A 23,674-nucleotide genomic window follows, 5' to 3' on the forward strand; every position below is an offset into this window, starting at 1 on the left:
GCACACTGTCAGGAAGAATTTAAGTATTTACTTTTTAAAATTAAATGAGTTAGGTTTGGAAAGGCAAGACAAGTGAAATAATGCAGGGCTCAATTTACAGAAAATTCCTTTTATTTATCTGTTGCATTAACCCTTGAACTCTTGCCAAAATTACTGCAATTTCTGATACCCACTTACCTAAAGGAGGGAGAAAAAAAGGCTATTATCTTTTCTCATGATACAACAGCAAGTCCCAACTTTTTTTCTTCTTCAAAAATAAAAGTGTTCCTTATAAAAAGAATAGAAGGAGCAGAAACATTTGAAGTAATAGCTCACTGCAGCTACTTTTGTCCATTAAATGTAAGCAGCAATGCTGCCTACAGCATAGGTACCCTCTAGTTGAATTTTTCACAAAACTGTTAAACAACTACGGTGTGCTTGTTTGAGGGTTTTTTTTAAGCAACACATGTACTTAATTGTAACTTTAAAAAAAATTGTACTATTAGCTTGTTTTGATAAACCTTCAAGTTCCATACCACAATAATAATAATAATAAAAAAGCTACAAATACTGAGGGCTATAAATATTTCATGTGGTTAGGACAATGCCACACACAACCTAGAATCATGTAATATACTCAAAGCCCATGATGAATTAGCATTCCAATCATTGATAACACTACTACTTTTTATTTACATATCCTGTGTGTAATATTCTCACCTACAATACCTTCACTTGTTTATCAGGCTAAGGAAGGAGAAGCTAGACAGGTGATAAGCTGCAGAGGAATATATATGAGATTTCTTGTTCTGTTAATTGAGAGTCTTCGCAGTTTCATTTAATCCTGATATTTTCTTTGTTTGTTCTTGTAAGTGTAGTGTAAATACTTTTAAATTTTTACTCTAACCTTTAATTATAAGAAAAACAAATGCATTGCATTGTCAGCACTAAATCTTTAATTTACTATGTACAAAATAAATGCCTATTTTATATATGCATTTTAGTGTTAAGTTCTTTTACATGTTCAGAAGTTTTCAATCTCTTCTCCCCGATTGAATGTCCTTTCTTGCTTTTGTTCATGTCTTCAGAATCAAATGCTTCACAGGTATCCAAGACACATAAAAGTTTTATTTACTACTCAGTAAGACTGATGGAAAATAAGTTTAAAATTGGCTTAGCCTCTGAAACAGCAGAATCTTGATTTTGCAGTGACTGGACTGGCAGGAAGAAGTTTTGTTTTAATTTAATTTAACTTCCATTTATAAGATGAACCTATCATGCTCCTCTAGGCACATTTACAATGTAAAAAGTAGCAGCAGTTCTAAGCCAACTACCACGAGTTTGCTTGCTTTTCTCCCACTGAATGAAATAGACAAAGAAAGTACATTGAAGAGCGGTACAGAAGCTCAAAACTCAAGTTATTCTGGAGGTGACAAACAGTACATGCACTCAGAACAATTACAACTGTCAGCACACACAGAGCTCTCAGATGATTTAGAGGTCACCTATAGTGTGTTTAAGCTGGACAGAATCTCATAGAACACCTTTCTTTTCCTGATGTGTTCAGTTTAAGCAGCATGAACGAGTAAAAGAACTGAAGTCTGTTTTCCTACTCATGTCTCCTGATACCACTTGCTTGTTTCTCTCAAGATGCAAACTTCAGTTTCTCAAGTTTGGGATGACTGCCATATCATCTTTCTCTCCTTCCCATGCTTCTTCCCATGCAGGCTTTACCTGCTGAGTTAGAGCACTAAGAGTCTCTCTGTCTCCTTTTCTTAGCTTATCTTCATTAAACATACATGAAATTAACACCTTTGAATCTACTAAATAAGATTGAAATGGGCCAAAAGGTGTTAAGGAAGGAAAGAGAGACATAAAGGCAGGTTCACAAGCCTATTCACTGGGAAACTGGCCTTTAGAAAGAAGAAAAAAACCCCACACACCGAGGAAGAACAAGGAAGTGACACAGAAATCAAGTAGCTTGATTAAACAGCCCATCAATAGCTGAGCTACAATTCCAATCTTTTGACACATTCTGTATATCCATAAAGACCTCAAATATCCAAAATTACTCAAGAATGAGATTGTGGGTAAAAGAGAGAAATATGCCTGGGATAAGATGGAGTTGTTAACAGCTGACATAATTTTCACAAGCTAAATGACAGGAAGCCGGGACCAGCACTGAATCTTGCCTGGCAGAAACAGCGACATGTACATTCATGGTGATCCTGGCAACAGACATGAGACCTTGCCCATATCTTCTGCTGAAGTATGCAGCATTTACAAATTATCTATTAGTGATTAATTTTCACTGTGATCATCTTCCCCCCTGTCAACACTTTTTAATGCTCTAAATCAAACAATTTATGAACAAATAGGGTAAGGATATTTACAAGCTGTGTTTTATAAAACCAAGTTTCTGTTTATAAAATACAGAAGCCAGTCAAGTTAGAAAAAGAAAATACATACACACACTGTTCTACACTAGAACCACAGCAAAAATCTTATTTTAAAATTAGTTCTTATTGCTACCAAAGTACTTTTAAAAATCATTTAACAGCCTAACTATTAGCCTGGCTACCCTTTGGGAAAAAAAGAACAGAGAGGACTTAGTACCATAAACATACAAGAAAAATCATTTTTCAATTAAAAAAACCCACCAAACAAACCTAAGACTTGACAGCAAGAAGTTAAAACTCTTAGTCAGTCTATAATAATAACTATAATATTTTTTTCTTCAAGTTGAACACAAAGAACAAAACAACCATTAATAATTGAAGCTTGCCAGAGGCATGGCTATTTCTCTCCTTACTAACTGTCTACTGTCTAATTTAATTACAAGTATTAAACTCCATGCTGAGGTCAACCAGCTTCAGTTCCTCCAATATTACACTTCAACCAGTGCTCATTAACGTGTCTACTGAATGGATTAGCACATCTGAAGATGTATGTACGTAGGACAGGGGACAGTCTAATGATAGCAAATTGTTCATTTATAATAGGACACATGTTTGAGACTGTAACTTGTTATCGCTAATGTGGAATTTATTAAATTCTAAAGAAAAAAATACCAATACAGAAACCAATTTTTTTCTTAATGTCATTGTAACACTATAACATCATATCACTGTTAAACATTTGTGCTTGCTCCAAGATAACAAAACTTATATACAAAAAATGTCGAATTCTTAATACTTTCAACTTTTTTTAAAGGGAAAATTATACTAATACATAGTACCTGACTCTAAAGAGTATAAAAAGTCATCTTAGAAAGTACTCATCACATATTTATTAATTAGCATTCAAAGTCTCAAAGTACAAAAAAATCCTTCAGATGTAATGCTTTTTATATACAAACCATTACTTCCCTTCATTTTTCATCATTTCACAGGATCCCCACGTGTCCTGCCAGCATTTGCAATGATGGCAAAAATTACCAGTATGGCAAAACTTGAAATTGGTAGAGAATAACTTATATGGCTCAACCTACCTTCAGTAAAATGCCAACTATTATCAGGCAAAGGTATTACGATAGTTTATGGGGTTTTTTTAGAAAAAATTACTGGATTTTCTTTTGACTCCAATTTCTCTGAGTTTACTATCAAAAGAAAATCTGTTATTCAGAAACACCTACCTTTTTTGTTAGAGAGTCATCTGAATCGGAAGGCATTCTTGTTGACACATGGAACATAACTTCTACTGTCGAGGTAGCAAAATATGGAGTTGTCAGTCCAGTGCTTCTATTTTTTTGCAGTCCTCCCATAAAGCCACAATGGTTTGTGAGATTTACCTAGAAGTAAAGCCCAGGAAGCATTAGGAGAAAAAGAACAAATTGTCAGGTGATAAACATATTTTTAAGTGAAGGCTCTATTCACAATAGTACAGTTTTGCTTTTTGAAAAGGGCTCAGACTTGCTGACTAGGCTAGAAATCAACAGCATGGGAGTGGCATTCAACACTCCACTGTCATCACACATACTGCTGGGAAAGACTAGGTTAGAGAAAAGGAAATGTTGTGTAAATTATTATTCAGTGCATTATTCCCTTATGAGTTGACTGTGCTTTTAAAATTTTTTTTAATTCTGTGACATTACATCAGTTTTGACCTGAGCACTGAAAAAACCTTGTGTTAGGGCCAGATAACTTTAAACTGTCTTGTTACTTTACATATATTCTCTTCAGAAATTTTCATTGTGCCACTATGGAAAAAATGACAAGAAACAAACTGATAATTTGTAAGTACGTTTGTAAGTCTTAGTTCTGTGGGAAATAGTTTGGCACTGAAATCAACAAGCTTGTTTAATGTGCTATTTCACTTTTACAACGGTGCCTCTGTATCTCAGATGTGAATACGTTTAATCTCTGCCCACATGGGATATATTTCCTTTTCTGTTAAAAAAGGATCCAGAATTTAATGTTAAGAGGTTAAAATGTTATATATCTTATCGTGGAATATTAATCCAAATTAGCGACTTTTTAATCTTGATAATAAAGAATTAACCCCCTACAGAAGGATATCTGAAGACATGAATGTGATTAGTTTTTTTCTCCTGAAGAATCAGGAGTGATGGAAATAAATATTTACATTTGTGACAGTCAGCAGACTTCTAGCAGTTTTCCTCTGTTCCTGTGCAAAAGTCAGAGTCATTACCCACACAGCTAATCTAGTAATCCTCATATATCTAAGGTGTAAGAAAAAGAACAAACAAGATGGACACACATGTGGACACTCCTGATGAACACAAGTCACAAGAGGAACAGAAAACCTGCAGATTCTTATGCATCCAGCCAGGAGCAGGTGTAATTCCTGTACTTCTGTGTGACAGGGCGAAACTGAATTTTACAATGAAAGTTAATCCTGTGTGGTCAAAAAGAGAGAATGCAAAAAAGGAAATTCTTGTAACAGTATCTCATTAGTGACTTAAGAGTTGCAGGTCCATATAGATGACGGGGTACACCACAGTATTTCTGACTGCAGGAAGACAGGTGGACAGAGTCTGGGAACATATATGTGCCTGCAGTGGAAGGCAGAAGCGTGAGAGAAGCTCAGGTTTGTAATTTTTAGATTCCCAAATTTGAGCAAATCTCAAACTTCCGTGGACTTCACACTTTACAGGCCTACAGGTAAATCAAGATGCCTCCTAATCAGCCCATGAAAGCCAAGTACTGAACTGCACATTAAAGAATCATCTCTTCGGCACAAACTTTCTTAAATTGAAAGAGCTTAAAATTAAATAGCTAGGATTACTAATGAAATTAAAACCAGAATTCTTCTCTACATCCTACTTGCAAAACAGTGTTTTTCAGTACTTGTGAGCAATGCTAAAGAGCCAAAGATTCATATTATCTAAACAGATCTGTAATTTTCTCTGTAAACAAACTTAGGATAAAAAGGTTTTAGTAAATACCTCCCAGCCAAGACCAGCTACAAAATCCTCATAGGCTTGACTTCCTCCAGTATTAGTTAGAATGGAGTGTTTATCTTCTTGTCCCTCAGCAACATAAAACACTGCAATCTTGTGTGTCTCTCGGCTGTAAAACAGAGGATGGTCACTGCATGACAGTACCTTTACTAGTATGAAAGCAAAATATGCAAGCAATACACACAGAACATGTTTTTTAAAACTTTGAAAAAGATAGTGGAAGGACACCTATATGGCTTTTTTTTTTTTTTTTCAATACTTTCTGTATTTCCATATTCCCATTCTGTCTTTTCTAGTCTGGTCTTCTCTAGAGCCTGAAATTTGCTACACATGAACAGCATTTATCCCTTTCATCACTTCTAAGGTGTAGGATGCTGCTGGCAATATCAATTGCTAATGGAATAGCTGAGCTTGTGAAAAGAGCAAAACCTGTAACACAGGCATTATTGACACTGCAGTGCCCATTAACAGCAGTGCCTTGTGAGTGCTGTGGCAAATGCAGCTTATGCAGCTTAATGAACAATCTTAAGTACTACAGTAATGTCTTCTCTTCACAGTTTGCTGTTAGACCCTGGAGGAACAGAAGGTGGTTTCTCACACTTCTAAAACCTCCACTGTATTTGGTTTCAACTTCTACAAAAACTATTCCAGGTTTTTAATTCAGTGCTACAAGTCCAACTAGAATATGTCTTAAAATACTAACATGTCTTAAAATACTAACTACTATTTGTAGATCTACAAATAACACCAATGTAACTTCGATATAGCACCAATATTACAATACAGTGCAAAATACACAAAAAATTTAAAAATACATTTTAAGAATTAGTTCAGCTCTCACATCCACTCAGTCAGAGCCATTTAATTACAAATGTGCTTAAAAGTAGGCAACCATTAAAATAATTTACCATTGTCTTGAGTCCAAATTTCTGAGTTCTCGAAGTAACTTCTCGTTTTTCTTCAGGAGATGAAAGCTCCTTCTAAATACAGAAATTCGTAACTCTTATTACCTGTTCAGTGATGGATACAGAACAGTACAAGAATGGTACAAGACCATTTCCACACCTATGCAAGAAGAGTCAACAAATGCTTCTGTCTTTTCAAAAGTCCTTTCTTATACAAAATGTTAAGATAACTTTTAAAAAACATAGAAGCTTTTTTTTTTTTTTTTAAACTCCAAGAAATCTTCTATATCCATTCCAGCCCTGAGCACAACCTTTCTTTCTTTTCACTTTCTTCTTTCAACCTATTGGATCCAACTGGGATCAATCTCTGCTCTACAGAAGAACAGACAGAACTCCCTTTGATGTACATATAAGCTGCACACTTTGCTAAGCCAAAATACATGTGCTTAGTGACAAGACACTCTCATAACCTACTGTTCTAGAGACATAGTGCAATAAACACAGAGCTTTTGCTATTCTGAAGAGAGCAGAACATAGCTCACTAGTCACTCAGCCAGCTGTAACAATTTAAAGAAGAAAAAACAACATTACAGCAAAAAGGGCACTTTTCTTTTTTTTTAAACTGCAGCTATGATGTTTCCCATAAAACACAGTGAAATGAGTGTAATAGCAGTACTATTCAAAACCAGACTACCTTCAGGAATTAAAGATCCAAATAAGCCAATTCCAGTGACACTTCAGTGACACAGACTATTTTGATAGAATATCCATTTCCTTTCATAGCAAGAAAATATTTCAGTTACTCTAATATAGAATTTGACAGCTATGACAAAATATTTCGGGAAGACTCTTGAATTCTAGAATGATGATATCTGTACATACTCACGTGTATATGCAGACCTACACCTAACCACACACACTGAAAAAAAATAATGCAGAGACACTATTTTTGTAACTGAAACTGGCTTTTCTCCTGTTGTTCTAAACAACACCCAAACATTGCCAATGTTGAAATAAATACTAGGGGACACATCTCTCTAGTTAGCTAACACAGGTGTAATGCTTTGAGTCTGCATGCTAGCATGCTCTTAGCAGGCAAAGCAGCAGGACACTGTCCAGCAACACAATTGCTGAGAATACGACACTTTCAGAGTTTCATTCTGGCATAGAAAGGCAACGATTTTGGCAAAAACACACAGGGGAAGCAATGAAAGCAAAAAAAGATGCCTTCTTTACCCTTAGTACAGTTAGTGAAAGGATTATTAGAAAATATATCACTCCTTCAATTCTCCTTACAACACTGTTCTGAGGAAAGAATATAAATAGCCATAAAGGCAACAGGTTGATCCTTTCTGGCTCTCTAAATGACAGGATGAAATACAGAATAAAACTGCCAGTTTCCCCTTAGCTGCACATTCCCTATTGGCTTAACTCACTGTATGATTAATTACTATTACACAGTAAAACCAGCACAATTCCTTAAAAGGAAGTTATTGAATTGCAAAGCTTTTATTTTTTTACCTTTTATCCCAAGAATTCATTCCCAGTATACTAAGAAGTAATCTGCAGTAGTAAAATGCTGACTGAGGCTTTTGTGAGGTTGGCTCATCCTGCTCCATAGCCCTCATATTTAAATCATTGAAATGCTTTTCAACAAACTCCCTCTCTTCTGTGTGCTGTTTCAGAATTGCATTGATGACATCGTTCTCCTGCTTCTCTGAGATACAGACTGGTTGAGGGGCAGGAATGTTCAGTGAGACACCAGTTCTCTGCAAGCACTCAGGGCTTGTTACACCTAAATACTGCAGGAGCTCATCAAGGGCATCTTCCTCATCCCTAATTGTATCCCATGTTGGTACAGTGTCTCTAAATTTCCTCTTTACTTGAAGCGTAATTCCATCCCTCATAGATACATCCTCCACTTGCTGAAAAGATGAAAGAGCATCTTCTGTTTTATCTTGCTGAGATAAGGAAAGTGAAAAAGACATTTGCTGTGAAGATCCACAGAAAGATGATGGTCCATACAAAATGGCAGAATCCCATGAGTACTTGCCAGACAGATCACGCACTATAATTCTAACATTTGAATTAGCAGATGCAAGTCCAGCAGACAGTCCACCCCCAGGCATGTCATCTTCTGCTTGGATTTGTATGCAAGACACCAGAGAAGTGTTATTTAAAACAAAGAATTGAAGGTTTGGGTTCTCAAAAAGTTCAGGAGAAAGTTCAGGGCTTTCACTGTAGGGATTGTCATTGTTTTCACACACTTGACTGGTTAGCATAGCAGGACCCCCGCTCATAGGGTAGTGGCCTAAGTGGTTGACTAGGTGTGTTATCACAGTACGGGCAGCAACAGAAATTAATCCTTGTTGCATGTGAGTTTTCACTGCAAGAGAAAGAACATAAGTTTTAAAAGGACAATTCAGAAAACAATGAGATTTATACATTTATTCTGGTTTTCTCTTCCTTGCGAATCTTGAACAGAGGATGAACACTGCAAGGTTAGGATACAGCCAACTCAGTAATGAAAAACATTTTTTATTAAAAAGACTGGTCTCAAATATATATAGTGTGAAAAATTATAAGATAATTAAAGATGCTTCTTCACTATAGTACAGCCTACCATACCTCCTTAACATAGCTTTCTCATCCGCATGCTTCTGCTATAATACAGTTTCTTATTGTAGTGAAAATAAATCTTAAATCACTGATGAAGTAGAGATCATAGTCATGTTGTAAGAAGTCTATTTACATCTGCAATGGATTGTCATATTTATACACAAAGGAACACAGATACACAAAACCTCTATTCCGTCTTAATTTCCCTGGGGAGCATATAGTTGTAGGTTAGGTTGAAAACAATGCTGGATGATTTTAAAGAACCAAATCAAAGACCAGGCTTTCTATCCTGTACACAATCTAACAGTAGCAAAGTTTTTAAAAAGCTAATCTCATGCATCAACTGCATTTTATGAAGTTTCAGTCTGAAAAAAGTTGCAGCGAGAAAGAGTAGTTAATTGTCCCTCTCTTCCATTAAATTAATCTTGTGAAATATATTGGTATTTCAATATGGTTTTGCAACCTCCTTCTTTGTTGCATACCTTGCACTTGCTCACAGTGTTTTCTGAATTCATAAAAAGAATTTCTTAATGTTTATATCAAACCTTGCTAACCAAGCACTTTATTGGCATTGGACTCTTCTATCAAATCCCCTCTATGTTACTCATGAAGTACAGAGTTAGTCAAAGCAGAAAACCCTCAGCTGGCTCAGGGTACCTGCTGAAGAATTCATGAGCAGAAGTATTATACTGTGTAAGATCCCAGTAAGAAAACAGGATCCCAACAGCAAAGCACTTATTTCTGCAGCTTCTTCTCTCTTGTAACAGAACTTGAATGTCCTGAATTTGGGACTCACAAGGGGAAGACAAATCAAGACTGTATTCCTCAGGATTACATTTCAAACTGTATAAAACATTGAAAACTGCTGCAAACACTTCCCACCTTTATTCTCGCCACAAATCAAACTGCAACATTCTGAACCACGTAATTTTTTAATTCATTATTTACTGAGAAAATACAATGTCTTGGACATGTGAGCATGATATAATTGACTGATGTCCCTTTATACTGTGTATTTCTAGACAATAAAAACTAATTTTTAATAAACAAATTTCTTTTTGCAGTTTAAGGTGTTTTAATTAGTTTCACTGGAAAAATTAAGGCAAATTTGTCATGCATACTGACTTTTATGACAGATCTTTAGTTTCTGAACCACTGGATGTGTTCTCCATCTGTGAAAGTAAACAATTAGTAAACATTTGCCTTTTATTTTTCCCCCCTCAAGGCTTAGGTAAAGCATGTAAGAGGTGTCTGGGATTCTGGCTCTTCTCTACCTTGAGGGAGATCTAAATTGCAAAAAAGGAAACGTTTCATCCTATTAATAGCTAGCAATATGAACTTACTATTCCACAACTCAGATAAACTAAACTATTTTAATAGTTGAGACTATTAAACTTGAAAACTAATATAAACAAATTAGATATTAAATTTTTATTATCTAGAACCTTCTTGAGGTTTAAAATTTACAAACACAAAAGCATTCAGTGGAGCTGAATTAAATGTCCAGATATTGATAGCATACAAGGAAATTAAGTTATAGTGCCACCTGCTGAAATATCAGAAGAAACTGTAAGACAGTTTATACAAGCCAAAGAGAAAATAAGTTGGATGCTTGAAAGATAATTCATCAGTGCGGTATTAACCAGCACCTGGACAATGCAGCGGCTGGCTCATCTTTGTCAGGATATTTATGCCAAGTGTTTAGCACTTGGCATTGCACAGATAAGGAAGGCAATGCTCTTCTCGGGTTCCTAGGAGCAAAGACAAGTGAGCTTTCCTGGAGTCTCACACTGCATTGGTTAAATGCCTTCAGTTAAGTTCTGCTGAAAACCTGAAGAAGTGAGAGGGACCTGTTAGCATCTAAGTTATTACTACTACTGCTCTGTAGCAAACCCTAATGATCTCAAACCTGACCATGGTTTTACTGTGCCTGTGTGCATGAATTTACTTCCTTAGGAGTCCAAGGGACATATGGAAAAGGTGATACAATGATACAAAAAGAAGAACATCAAATTTAAATTTGGAAGGTCTATTCCCCAACCCACCATAGTCTTTCTCTGAAAATTTTACTCTTAGATTCAAATAAAAAAATTATTGGGATATAAATCTGTCATTGCCTTCTTTATAAAAAGAGAAAATACTTCTCATTCAGTCTTCTCTCAGAATACAGTATTGTTGATCTAAAAATGACGCAGAAAACTTAAATCAGAAGTATTAAGAAAAGCATACTGAAAAGGAAACTAAGATGCAACCTGTTATGTTGAAAAGAAAATTAAGCAGTTTCAAAACATTTTTGCCACAGAGAAAATCAGATTTTGGTGATGATTTCCCTTAGGAAAATAAACCCCCAAACCCAGTAATGCTTTTTGAAAATGTGAATTTTAAATTAAATTCACATCTAAAAGGATACATATTAGTAATCTGTTCCCAGAGGCACATCTCCTCCATCAGGAACAACTGGACATTCAATATATTAGAATTCATAAAATGAATATCTAAACCACGTTCTTTGTTTCTGGAGGGCAGATCAAAATACACAATACAAGCCATCACAGCTTTTCCACAAATTCTACAAACTAAGCCATACCCCTACACATTAAATCAGTTCAGCTGGCTTCCTAAGTGAACTCCTCTCTGCTCTCTTTACAGCCATACAGTCTTTTGCTTGGGCAATATAATTTATATGTATACATGATCACTTGGCAATTTGCTAGAAGCAGGTTATACTGGTTATTTTTCTCAAACTCTGAAATCACCTCTGCAGAAAGGCTGAAGGTCCATCACCATTAATTTGTATCAGTGGCATGAATGGAGGATTCCTGAATTTCCTCAAGGTATGTTGTTAACTCCTGAATTTAACTTTAGCTGAGCAGCTTCTAAACATCAACAGTCACGTAGTAGAAGGAAAAAATTATGACTGAGGGTGGAATTTAACTCTCCTCACCCTTTTAGCTGACTAAAGAATGATGCATCTTTACAGACTGATTCATCTTATTTATAAACCCAAATTGGAGAAATTGGATGAATCACTCTGGAAACTCTTCTCTTTCTCCATTATGTTTAGAAGGAGCCCAAGAGCGTTCAGTTTAGCTTATCTACCTGTATTTTACATTAGCTTAAGGAAGTCTTACTCCTTTCTAATCTAAAGCTTCAGGTGCAGACATGCAGCTACAGAGAATTTCTGTAATTTCGCTCACAAAACACAAACTGTGCTAGTCTGGATGTACTATGTAAAAAGTGTTTCTTAAAAAGTGTACTTTTGGTCTCCTTTTAGAAAAAAGGCAAACACTAAAGAAGAAAAGTACTTTATATTTCAAATTTTTAAATAAAAGCTAAGACCAAAGATCAGATGGGGGAAACCTTTCCTGAAGAAATTGAATGTATTAGGAAAAATGATCATTCTATGCAAAAGAGCTTCAAGTATGCCTGCAGAAATATGACAATCGATGATTGATGGATCACTGTATCTATGCAATGCAACTGCCATCTTCCAATCACAACCATCTCTAACAGATTTGTGAGCTATGAAGAACAGATTTCAAACTGTTTTTACCTGTAATTGCAAAAAAAAAAAATCCCCTAAAATATTATTTCCTTATGACTATATACTCAATAGTCTGATATTGCTATTAACATTGGAAGATGTATAGTACTTTTTGTTTACTGCAATGTATTTTCATGTAACCAGTTTCCCTGTCAACACAAGGGTCATGAAAAACTTAATTTTACTTTTTCCTCAATATTTTAATAATTCAATATCAACAACAAACAAGCTTTTAAGGAGAGTTTCCATTTTAATTCTCCCTCATATATGTTCATGGTCCTGCAATGACAGGTAAAAGATCAGAAGCAGGTACATAGATCACGCCACAATGCAGTCCAAGTCAGCTTTTGCACATATAAACTATATGGTGAAGGGCTAGAAGGCTACACTATCCCTAGAGAAATCATACCTCTGTCAGTGTGACACTGAACTCAGGCTAGTTAGGTGTGGTTAATTAGCACAGGCAGCACTTGTACACCTGTACTGTAGCTAGAAGAAGCTGTTGTCAGTCCTAGCTAGGCGGATCAGTTCATCAGCCTTCACAGAGATGAGTCCTGTGCTTCCTTAGATGCATGAAAGCACCACAGACCTGCTGACTCCAAGTGCTGCTGATGCAAGAAAAGCTTCCGACTGACAACTTGATTGTCAGCTGCTAAAAGTTCATTCTGGTTTAAATATAATAGTTTAATATATTTGACATTTAATTTCAAAACTATTCTTTGTGTACCTTACACTGCAATCTATCACTTTACCTGAAACCTTTACAGAACAGAAGACAAAGTCAAATTCAGGTATAATCCTAGTTATAAGATTCCTTGTGAGAGACAGCACTTGGAATGCTACTGAAATAGAGAGGGGAATAGTCCTCTCACAGAATCATGAAGGTTGGAAAAGACCTTCAAGATCATCAAGTCCAACCGTCTACCCTAAACCATCTCCTGAAGCACCACATCTGCCTGGTTTTTGAACACCTCCAAGGACAGTGCCTGTGCCACATTCCTGGGCAGGCTGCTCCAATGCCTCAAAAAAATGTCTCCTGACATTACCTGTTTCCAGAGGATTTACCAGCTCTGACGTAAACCTGAGGACTTACTCCAGCCTCTCAATAGGTCCTGTCCGCACCACACAGCTGTATCACTGAAAGTCACATATCTTCACGGTCTCAAACCACATCATACTGTGGAAAAGTGTCCACAAAACTTGTGATGGATCTGACCTAACACAATGGGAGGCATACCAAGGCATGTCCATCACAGGTATCAAACTGATCAAAAGCACTCTGTCCTCAGAATTCTGGCATTTCAGTACTTTCAGCTTTGCTGTGACCCAAGGAAAGAGTCTAGCAATTCCCACTCTGTCTGCATAACTTCCTGGTTTCCCTACAACTGCTGTCCTGACCATTTCCATCTTCAAAAAATTAAGCATGATAGCACTTTTATTCTACTAAAAAAAAGGTTGACTCACCAGCATTCTGCTCTGCTGCTAGCTTGCACTAATTGACTCCTGTCTTGATCAAGTCCCAGACTGGTTGTTATCCACTAACTTTACTCCTCTCACTCCTTCAACAATGCCACAGAGAACAGCTGCTGTGTGATCGGTTAAGCACTGCCATTTTTTTTCTCTGCTTGGCAATGTGGATTTGAAGAGCCAAGGTTGCAAGACCAGGGTTGCATTGCCAATTAAATTTCACGATCTGACTTACAATTCCAGAGCCCTTAAACTTTAAAAACATATGGCGCTTCCTTAATTCATCTGAAGAGATAAAAGGAGCCTCTGAAATTACTTTCATTTAGAAATTTAACAAGAAATCATAAAATAACAGATCACGTACGGAAATGCAAAATGAAGATATCGATGCTAAGGCTTTATGCAACTACATTCATTTAAAGAGAAATCTATTCAGGGTTGTCTTTTCAGATTGTCAGATTAAACAAGCCACACAGCATTTGCTGCTAACCCATAATTACAGATTATTACAGAATACAAAAGATGCCAGGCATAAAAAGCTACTACAATTCACTACACTGTAATAGAACATGCAGTGGAAGTTAATTTTGGCAAATGCTTTAAATATTAGCTTTACATAATATGTATAGGTGAGACCGTAATTAGGACAGAATGAATCCTTCGAAGCCTCTTTCATTCTGACCCAGCAGATGATTACTTTTTACTAATAAGACCACAGTCATTTGACAAAAAGCCAACTATAGTACCTTGCTTCATTCTTCAGTAAATTTAATAATTACAGTTCCTCCTGCCAATAGTTCTCAAATCAGACTTGTTCAATCCAATACTGAGCTTATTAGGGGACAGCTCTATGTTTAGAATTCTTTGGCCAAAAAAGTACTTGAGGATGATGAAGCATGCCTTAGACAAGGGCACAATGATTAGCCATTTTCTCTACATAAAAAACAGCACGTAGTCACTACAGACCACAAAATCACCTGCTGTTAGCACACAGCTGCTACAAAGAGCTTCTGCATTTATCTGGTTCTTAATACCTTTAAGGAAGCCTAAATGGAACAACTTAATATGGAGGGAGAATAGCACTACACAGAATTTCTGGTATCAGTATTTATCTCATATTTTTCATTTTTCTTCCCAGTGTAGCCATTTGATATTTACTAGATACACTGCATAGTATATGCTACTCCCCTGTTGCTTAGTTTCTTCATTTTTTTTTAATTTTAATTTTTGACTTCTGAAGAAAACCGTAATTCCCAGGTCTCTTAAGGTTCTAAGCAGATGAGAGAAAATTTATGTCTTTTTAGATAACTCCCTGATTTTAAACAGTATAAACAGATCAACAACAAATTATGATATGCTAAAAAAATTCACAGAAAGCTTTCAATAATGCAAGCTCAGACAGGAAAAAAAAATGAAAATATTCTTACAAAAGGGAGAAAAATTAAGAAAAAACAATTAACTTACTGAAAGTAAAATGAAAAGCAACATTTATCCATGTTGCAGTACTTAACACTTTTTGCTGATATATGGAGCACAGAAAAATCCATATCAAATTGATCTTCATGTTGTTTAAACGATGCTTATTTCAGTTAATTGAACAGTAATTGCTCAAAATTATGTTAGCTCATTCCATACTAACGGTTCTTACCTCTTGTCTGGGTATAATTTAAAACTTATGCTTTAGACAAACATTTCAATACTGGAAACCAAGATAAAATCTTTTTGAAAAAAAAGATATTTAGGTAATTTGACAAACCTTCAGTGACTGGTTGAAGTTTAGAAGACCTCTCCGAGTCTGGAGAATGCAGTGGTTCTGGTTCCTTCAAGCTTTCTAAATGCATAAAAGGATCGTAATCCATACATGCCAAATCAGAAAGGCTTAGAGGAAAATATTTAGGGTTGCTAAAACACTGAGACCCATAGACACATCCATGAAGAACCTAAAACAGAATCAGAATTTCATGACATTAACTAATGCAATTCTACTTGAAAGTTTTCTAAGAAATTAAGTTTATTTTTATTAACATTTTTAATTGATTTCTTAGAACCAAGTAGGCAGGAAAAAATGTTGGAAAATTTTAGATGCTTAATGTTTACAGAAACAAATCATGATCTGCAAAGAAAATTGTTAAAAAAGTGTCCACGCTGAAGTGGAATTTAACAACAAAGAAATAAGAAACAAAACTTACAACAAATCACTAAGCTACCTTTATTTTTAGATCTCCTATCTTCTTTAATTACGTATGCTAGGTCTAAGCTGCTGGACATTTTAATCCCCTGCATTTGCAAAAAAACCCAACCAGCCTCTCTTTGTTCTGTGTCCCTACAGACAGCAATTATACCTTAGTGCTTTTTACTTTGCTTATTGCTAAATAAAATGGCTTGGTATAAAAAAAGCTACTTCCTTTTCTGTGTTAAATGTATAGCTGCTTTTCTCCAACACAAGTGTCTGCTACTGGTATTATATACAAAAAGCAACTTGGTTAAACATGACAAAAACGAAATAACTATTCCAAATATACCAAAGATCAAGCAGTTACAGTAAAACGTACAAAAACAAGGACAGCACTCCACATTTCAGCAGTAGAGTAGAATGGAGGTCGGCTTACAGAAAAGTTCTGAGAACTGACACAATATCCATACACAGAAATTCCCACTTAGCAAGTAAAGGAACAGGTACCTTATATATACAATTAAGAACAGATCTTTCAGTCTTATCATTTTCTGCTCCTGCAGTGTGAAGAGGCTGCAGCAAGGTCTTCAACGGCAAGGCCATTATCCAATCCAATAAGCACAGAAGTAAAGAAACCACCAACTGGAACAAACACTTTCAATTACAAATCTATTAAACCAGCACCTGCTACATTTATCACTGTATTGTACTAACTTGTTTTACTTTCTTTTCTCAATTCAGCAGAGTCAGCGGAACAGCAAGTCACATTTGCGTAAAAGCCCTTGTATCTTCAAAACCTATGGCATCAGTAAAAACTTTGGCTACTGAGATATTTAACAAAGACCATCCACACAACAGTTTCTTATCCTGGTAAGTCTGTGAGCAGCTACTGTGCTTAAGAGGATACCCATGATTTTTCAAAACTGATTTGTAGAGTGCTGTTTTTAAAACGACAGATTACACAGGTACAAATGAAGGCTGATGCACTATTCGGCAGACAAATCTCACTGTAAAATAAATCAAAACCTACACAAAATGGAAATATTTCAGCTGCATTTCATGCTTTAAAAATAACATTGGATTTCCTTCACAACATGTCAATAATGTTACTCAGCATCAGGTACCACCTGAAAGAAGTCCAACCGCTTTCTGTAAACTACTCAGCCAGCAAAAGAACCGCTCCCTTTAGGAGATGTTTTTAAAGAGTGTAGATTAAAAATTAGATTAAGAGACACATACACAACAAATTATTAACAATTTACTAGCTTCAAATAATTATTTTTAATTTTTAAAACTTAGCTGTGGAAAAGGAAACCATTCAGACAAATAGCTGCAAGATTCTCAAAAATATTTCCCAAACTAAATAAAAGTCTTTCAAATAAAATCCACTTAACTAATTTACTAATAAATGATACATATAGACATCATACTCATTTCACATAATACATTACAAGTTTGTGTCTCAGAGGAACCACCTTAAACCTAATGATGAAGGACTCCGACTACTTTTTATATTAAACCAGTTTTTAACAAACTAATTAGGTTTAAGTTTGTCATAGAATCATAGAATCATAGAATCCTAGGGGTTGGAAGGGACCTCGAAAGATCATCTAGTCCAACCCCCCTGCCAGAGCAGGGTCACCTAGAGTACATCACACAGGAAGGCGTCCAGGCGGGTTTTGAATGTCTCCAGCGAAGGAGACTCCACAACCTCTCTGGGCAGCCTGTTCCAGTGCTCTGTCACTCTTACAGTAAAAAAATTTTTCCTGATATTCATCTTAAACCTCCTATGCTCCAACTTGTATCCATTACTCCTTGTCCTATCACTGGTCATCACCGAAAAAAGCTTAACTCCATCGTCTTGACCCTCACCCTTTACATATTTGTAAACATTGATGAGGTCCCCCCTCAGTCTCCTTTTCTCCAAACTAAAGAGACCCAGCTCCCTCAGCCTTTCCTCATAAGGGAGATGTTCCACTCCCTTAATCATCCTTGTGGCTCTGCGCTGGACTCTTTCAAGCACTTCCCTGTCCTTCTTGAACTGAGGGGCCCAGAACTGGACACAATATTCCAGATGTGGCCTCACCAATGCAGAATAGAGGGGGAGGAGAACCTCTCTTGACCTACTAACCACACCCTTTCTAATACACCCCAGGATGCCATTGGCCTTCTTAGCCACAAGGGCACATTGCTGGCTCACGGTCATCCTCCTGTCTACCAGGACCCCCAGGTCCCTTTCACCTACACTGCTCTCCAGCAGGTCAGCCCCCAACCTGTACTGGTGCATGGCGTTTTTCTTCCCCAAATGCAAAACTCTACACTTGCTCTTGTTAAACTTCATCAGGTTTTTCCCCGCCCAAGTCTCCAGCCTGTCTAAGTCTCTCTGAATGGCAGCACAGCCTTCTGGTGTGTCAGCCACTCCTCCCAGCTTGGTGTCATCAGCAAACTTGCTGAGGGTACATTCTGTGCCCTCATCCAGGTCGTTGATGAAGATGTTGAACAACACCGGTCCCAGTACCAACCCCTGAGGGACTCCACTAGTCACAGGCCTCAAACTAGGTAAGCCAATTTTTGATAGCATATCTGATGTACAATGATCAGCATTAGTTCACGGGGAAACACTAATTTATGGGAAACATCTCAAGTGGCAAGGTGGCTAGCCTGGCATACGGCTGTGGTCAACAACAGCCAGTGCCTCCTTGCAAACAGAGACGAACACCGGAGGCCAAAATGAGCCTGCCATGAACGCCAGCTCCCACAGGAATGGGTGGCAATGGGTACAACAGCACTGCCATTGGTGACCTGGACCAAAGTGCCCAAGCTCAACCAACCCCTGTGTCCCACAGTCCTGGGGCAAATCCAAATAATTCAGAGATACAGCTTTCAGGAGTTAGAAAGTACTACTGTAAGGACTGAGGTCCACTGAAAATAGGAAAAGATAACAACAGTTTTGAAGGATGATAACAACCCTTTTTAGTGATGACAAATCAACCTGCAGATTACAGGCTAACATGCTCAAGAAGGCACTTACAATAGAAAGTGCCAAAAATCATAATCTCATAAATAGTTAAGAATGTATTTTCACTGTAAGACAAGTTTGAAAAAGCTACACTACCTTCCGTACTTGTAAGTTCTCTATGGGTAAGGAAAAAGACTTTCTAATTATTGAAAGCCATCAATCTCAATTAATTTTCAATGCATATTTTCCTACAAAAGCGTCAGAAATGCACTTGTAAAAAAAATTTTGCCAGAGTTCTGAGAAGACTATACTGTATTATACTTAAGCTGCTGAATCCCTACTTTAAGGCACAGCTTATTTACTGTAACCTTGCTATGTCACACCTTTGCAATTAAATTGACACATTAAAAAGAAATTACCCTTTTGTCCTGTTCATAAGAGGAAGCTTCTGTACTGGGTAGCAGATGGGTAATAGTTGCTATCAGAATCTGGAAAAAATATAGCATAGTTTCTTTAAAAGTACAATTTCAATATTTAACATACATTTTTAAGCTTGTAAATGTGACATGATAATAGATTCATGATTAAACAGTATTAAATTTATTTTGAGACAAATTACAGCATTCCTTGCCACTTTTTTTTTTTTTTTTTTAAAGAAAATCCTTTGAATTTAATTTCACAGAAGATATTGAAGGAATATTTTCTGCTTGACCAATGTAGGTACATTATGGACAAAGAAATTACACAGCTATTCCAAATATTCAGGGCAGGAAAAGAACTTGATTCAACACACTTGTAGGGTGCAGGAAGGAGCCCGATGTGGGGTTGTGCATGTGGCTATTTGAGCTCCATTATTTCTTAGAGCTACTAGAATGTATAAACACACTGCCTCTACTTCATCAACAGCATGACTGAAGAGAAGCAGAGAAATGCTCGCTGTACCTCTTAAGAAGCTTCCACACAATGCTCTTTCCAGTTACCTGGGAGACCTCTGTCTTTTCTCTGTGGTTCACTCACAGAGGCCACAGTCTACTTCCTTGTTATTTAAAGTGTATTCAAAATAATTATTTTTGCTTTATACTGTAATACTTGAAAGCAAAGTGTTCTGCCTACAAATATGCAAACTACAATTGCAGATCCATATGGTGGAAGTAATCTCACTAAACTTAAACAGATTTGAAGATACTGAATATTAAACAAGAAATTGGAACTTTATCAGCAACATTCTCATGTAAATACTGACATAACTGTATCTGAGAAAAAATAAGCCATTTTACTTGTTAATATTGGAGTCAGGAAATAAGCGTGATATGAATCCCTACTGTTAATTTCTGTAAGATTATGCTAATAATAATTAGCATTTTGTGAAACATACTTGTCAATATTCTGGTATTTCAACTTCAGGAAAATACATTTTACTGTTGCATTTAAAAGAATAAAAATGTCAATTTTGTTAAAATTACTTACTTGAATAATTCTTAAAGGTGAATCAGTTTGATACACTTGAAGTCTATGTACATAATGTATCAGCATGTTCAGCATACTGCAGGCAACTTGGGCAACTGTTTTATTTGGAAACTACAAAAGAGAACACAGTACAGTAACAATGACTATGTGATTTCACATAAAGGTACAATAGGTGGTAAGGTGGTCAGGAATTTCAGTGATGGTTTTATATACATAGTTCCTTACGTATCTATTCATCGGGGGAACAGAATTACATTTTTCAAAATTTAAAAGGAATTATTTTATGATAATAACCAAATATTAGCAGCTGACATCAAAAGCTTGGGACAGACAATCAGGGAGTTGCACGCAATAATGGAAAGGGGAGAGGAGTCTCCAAACTAACTTCCTATTGGTTAGTACAGTATCCTGAAACCAGGAAAAAAAAAATTCTTGTTACCTTAATGATTATTAATGCTAAATGCATTACTGCAAAAAGCCAAGGATCCAATTCTGAAATCAGAGGGGTTTTTTTTGAGAATCAAGGCAGGTGGACAGCCATGTATTCAAAAAGCAAGACACTATATTTATAGTGAGACTAACGCTGCTGGTTTGTAGTGACTGCTGGGTACAGAGCGCTAGGTTGAATGGAAATGAACGCACCTCAACTTCTGGCCCAGTTCCCCTTTTATCTGTTACCTTTTAAAGGCAGGAGAACATTGTTGCATTGGAGCCTGCCTTCAACAGATACTAAAACGTCTAAGTGACTGCATTTGTACAATTAGTCCTCAGGCTCAGCAGATGATGCACGCACTGCCCTACACTCCTAAGAAGGAAAACAAAGAAATGAAGAGACAAGGATATGTTTCCCTAAATTGTTAATGCACAGGACATGTACCTGAGGCTTCTTCCTTCATTGCACTTGCTTTAAAACACTAAGATGTGCACCAAGCAACAAAGTAAATATTACAAGTGAATTTTTTTCACGTAGAATATGAAAATTCTACAAATCCAAGCAAAATGGTTATTAGCACAGCAAAACTACAGACTTCAGACGACAGCACAAACTACATCAAAGAAAAAGCTACATGCAATAGCCCCAAGAAAAAGATTTAAAATACACTCTTATTCAAATGTACATTCTACCTTTACTGAAAACAACCATTCCAAACTGTATTAATGAAGAATCTCAAAGCACTCAGAAAAGAATTAAGTAATTAATGCTTTAATAATGAAATATTCTATTTCTCCAGTGAAGGTAAGTGATATCAGAATTCCTGCACTATTAAAAGAATTAAAAAGTAGTTTACACAGTTCATGGTTTCATCTCACTTGACTTAACAGTGCAATTGTCACACGTGTGCACTGCTAGGTAGCTAAGCATCTACCTCTGAACTTAGCAAAGGGTAATTATGTTGCAAAACCACTTAGAATTATTTTTTTGGCTTCTTAGACTATTTTCCTAATCAGTCCAGTTCTATTAACCTTTCAGGGAAGAGTATGTCTCACAAACCTTAAAAAACAAACAAACAAAGAAAAAAAAACCCCAAAAACCAAACCCAAAACTTTATGAAAGCTGAAATGCCTGGGCAACGAAATGTGCAGAAAATTAAGCATTTCAGAATAAAATTCTTAAATGGCAAAAGTGTAAATATGGACAACACCCTGGAAGAAAACTTTGTTCTGGGCCAACTCATGATAAAAGCAAAGCCGTAATTTTTTATATTTAAGGTTTTGGAAATAAAAGGTACACGCATAAGCAAGAGTATTAAGTGTTAACTAATAATGTTTTTTTGTTTATGGTATCTTGGTAAGCATAAAGAAAGACTATGGATGGCTCTTATAAATCAGACACAGGGACAGAAACCAGAGTACATGGCGTAGTTAATCCTTTTTCTGACTTTGCCTGTTTCCCAGTGGACATAGTTTCATGTTACTGTTCACTTTTAACGAAAACATAGTATACATCTTACATCTGCAAGTCTTCACAGAGCTTATGACAAAAACACCATTATTTTTTACCCCTCAGTACACAGCCTTCCTCCATGCTGTGAAGGCACACTGTAAAAGCCACAGTAAACAGGGTACAGATTCTAATATTCAAGTTTGAGTAACAACCAAAAAAATTAAACAAAACTGAAAGCATAAAAATTTGATTGCAGAACTTGAGATAAAATCCAGATTTCTGGAAACACCCTTATATGCCTGCAGGAAAACCCCAAAGTCATTGGAGAGGACAGCAGGGCTGGACAAACCAGAGCAGCTTAATATGGAGTATCCAGATGACTGAATTTAAGAAAAAAATTACCTGAGAAAAAGGCCTGGAGACTTTTCAGAGTCCTGAAATAAACAGCCCTTCACTACTTAAAAACAGGAAGCATTTTCTTTATTTGTATTTTTTTGTTAAAAAGATACTTTCCTTAACTCAAGCAGCAATACTGAATTTATGCTGGATATCAAAACAATTCACCCTTTCCAAGTCAGCTGCTTTGTTCTGACTTCTTTTCCAAGAGCCTTCAGATGTGGCATGAAGGCAGCTGTGTGATGCTACAAACATTTCACCCACCGTGCTCTACCTCTGGAAAATACCATGTGTTATAAAGTATAAGAATTCATTACTTTTATATGGTACTTCATAGAATAATAATGGACATAATGTTTAAGAAGTTACTCAGTGGGGGCAAAATAAAAAGCTTTCAATGGACCAGGCACACTGCCTGGTACCTAACTCTCAGAGTTTTTCTCAGAAGTGCAGTTTTTTTATACTTTTCATGTTTGCAAGGGTCCATTGATTTCTGGATCTTACATGAGTAGTTTAATCTTGTTCATCCTTGAGAATAACCTATATTCAGCACTTGTTCAACTAAGGCTTTACAACACAATGTTGTGATGTATTTGCAGCATTTTTGAGAAGTGAATAATACAGTCATGAGATGCAGAGGTCTGGATGGCTGGTTAGGATCTTCTGTGCTCAGGCTTCAGCAAAGGTTAACACAGACACAGCTGTATCACCACACGGCTGGGAGAAGTGCTAGTTATACTCAAGAGAGCTGTGTGACTGCAGTTCTAAATATGCTGCTGTATTTCAGAAACAGGTATATAATTGTTGCTAACCTTTCTATTCAATGTTATTTGCTCAATTGTACTTATCAGTAAGTTG

General features: G+C 36.3%; 1 protein-coding gene across 12 annotated transcripts in view; it reads right to left on the reverse strand.

Annotated features, from left to right (window-relative positions):
* Positions 1–23,674, reverse strand: part of RALGAPA1 (Ral GTPase activating protein catalytic subunit alpha 1) — a 131,784-nt gene that overhangs the window by 37,636 nt on the left and 70,474 nt on the right. For all 12 annotated transcript variants that reach the window (XM_051620629.1, XM_051620628.1, XM_051620627.1 and 9 more), the window contains 8 exons: positions 20,536–20,646; positions 19,488–19,556; positions 16,617–16,751; positions 15,693–15,876; positions 7,828–8,692; positions 6,310–6,381; positions 5,387–5,510; positions 3,614–3,769 (listed from right to left, as the gene is read on the reverse strand). In XM_051620629.1, the coding sequence (XP_051476589.1) occupies positions 3,614–3,769; positions 5,387–5,510; positions 6,310–6,381; positions 7,828–8,692; positions 15,693–15,876; positions 16,617–16,751; positions 19,488–19,556; positions 20,536–20,646 (1,716 nt within the window). The remainder of the gene's footprint in view (positions 1–3,613; positions 3,770–5,386; positions 5,511–6,309; positions 6,382–7,827; positions 8,693–15,692; positions 15,877–16,616; positions 16,752–19,487; positions 19,557–20,535; positions 20,647–23,674) is intronic.

The sequence above is a fragment of the Apus apus genome, chromosome 5 (assembly GCF_020740795.1).
Source record: "Apus apus isolate bApuApu2 chromosome 5, bApuApu2.pri.cur, whole genome shotgun sequence".
NCBI classification, from domain to species: Eukaryota; Metazoa; Chordata; class Aves; order Apodiformes; family Apodidae; genus Apus; species Apus apus.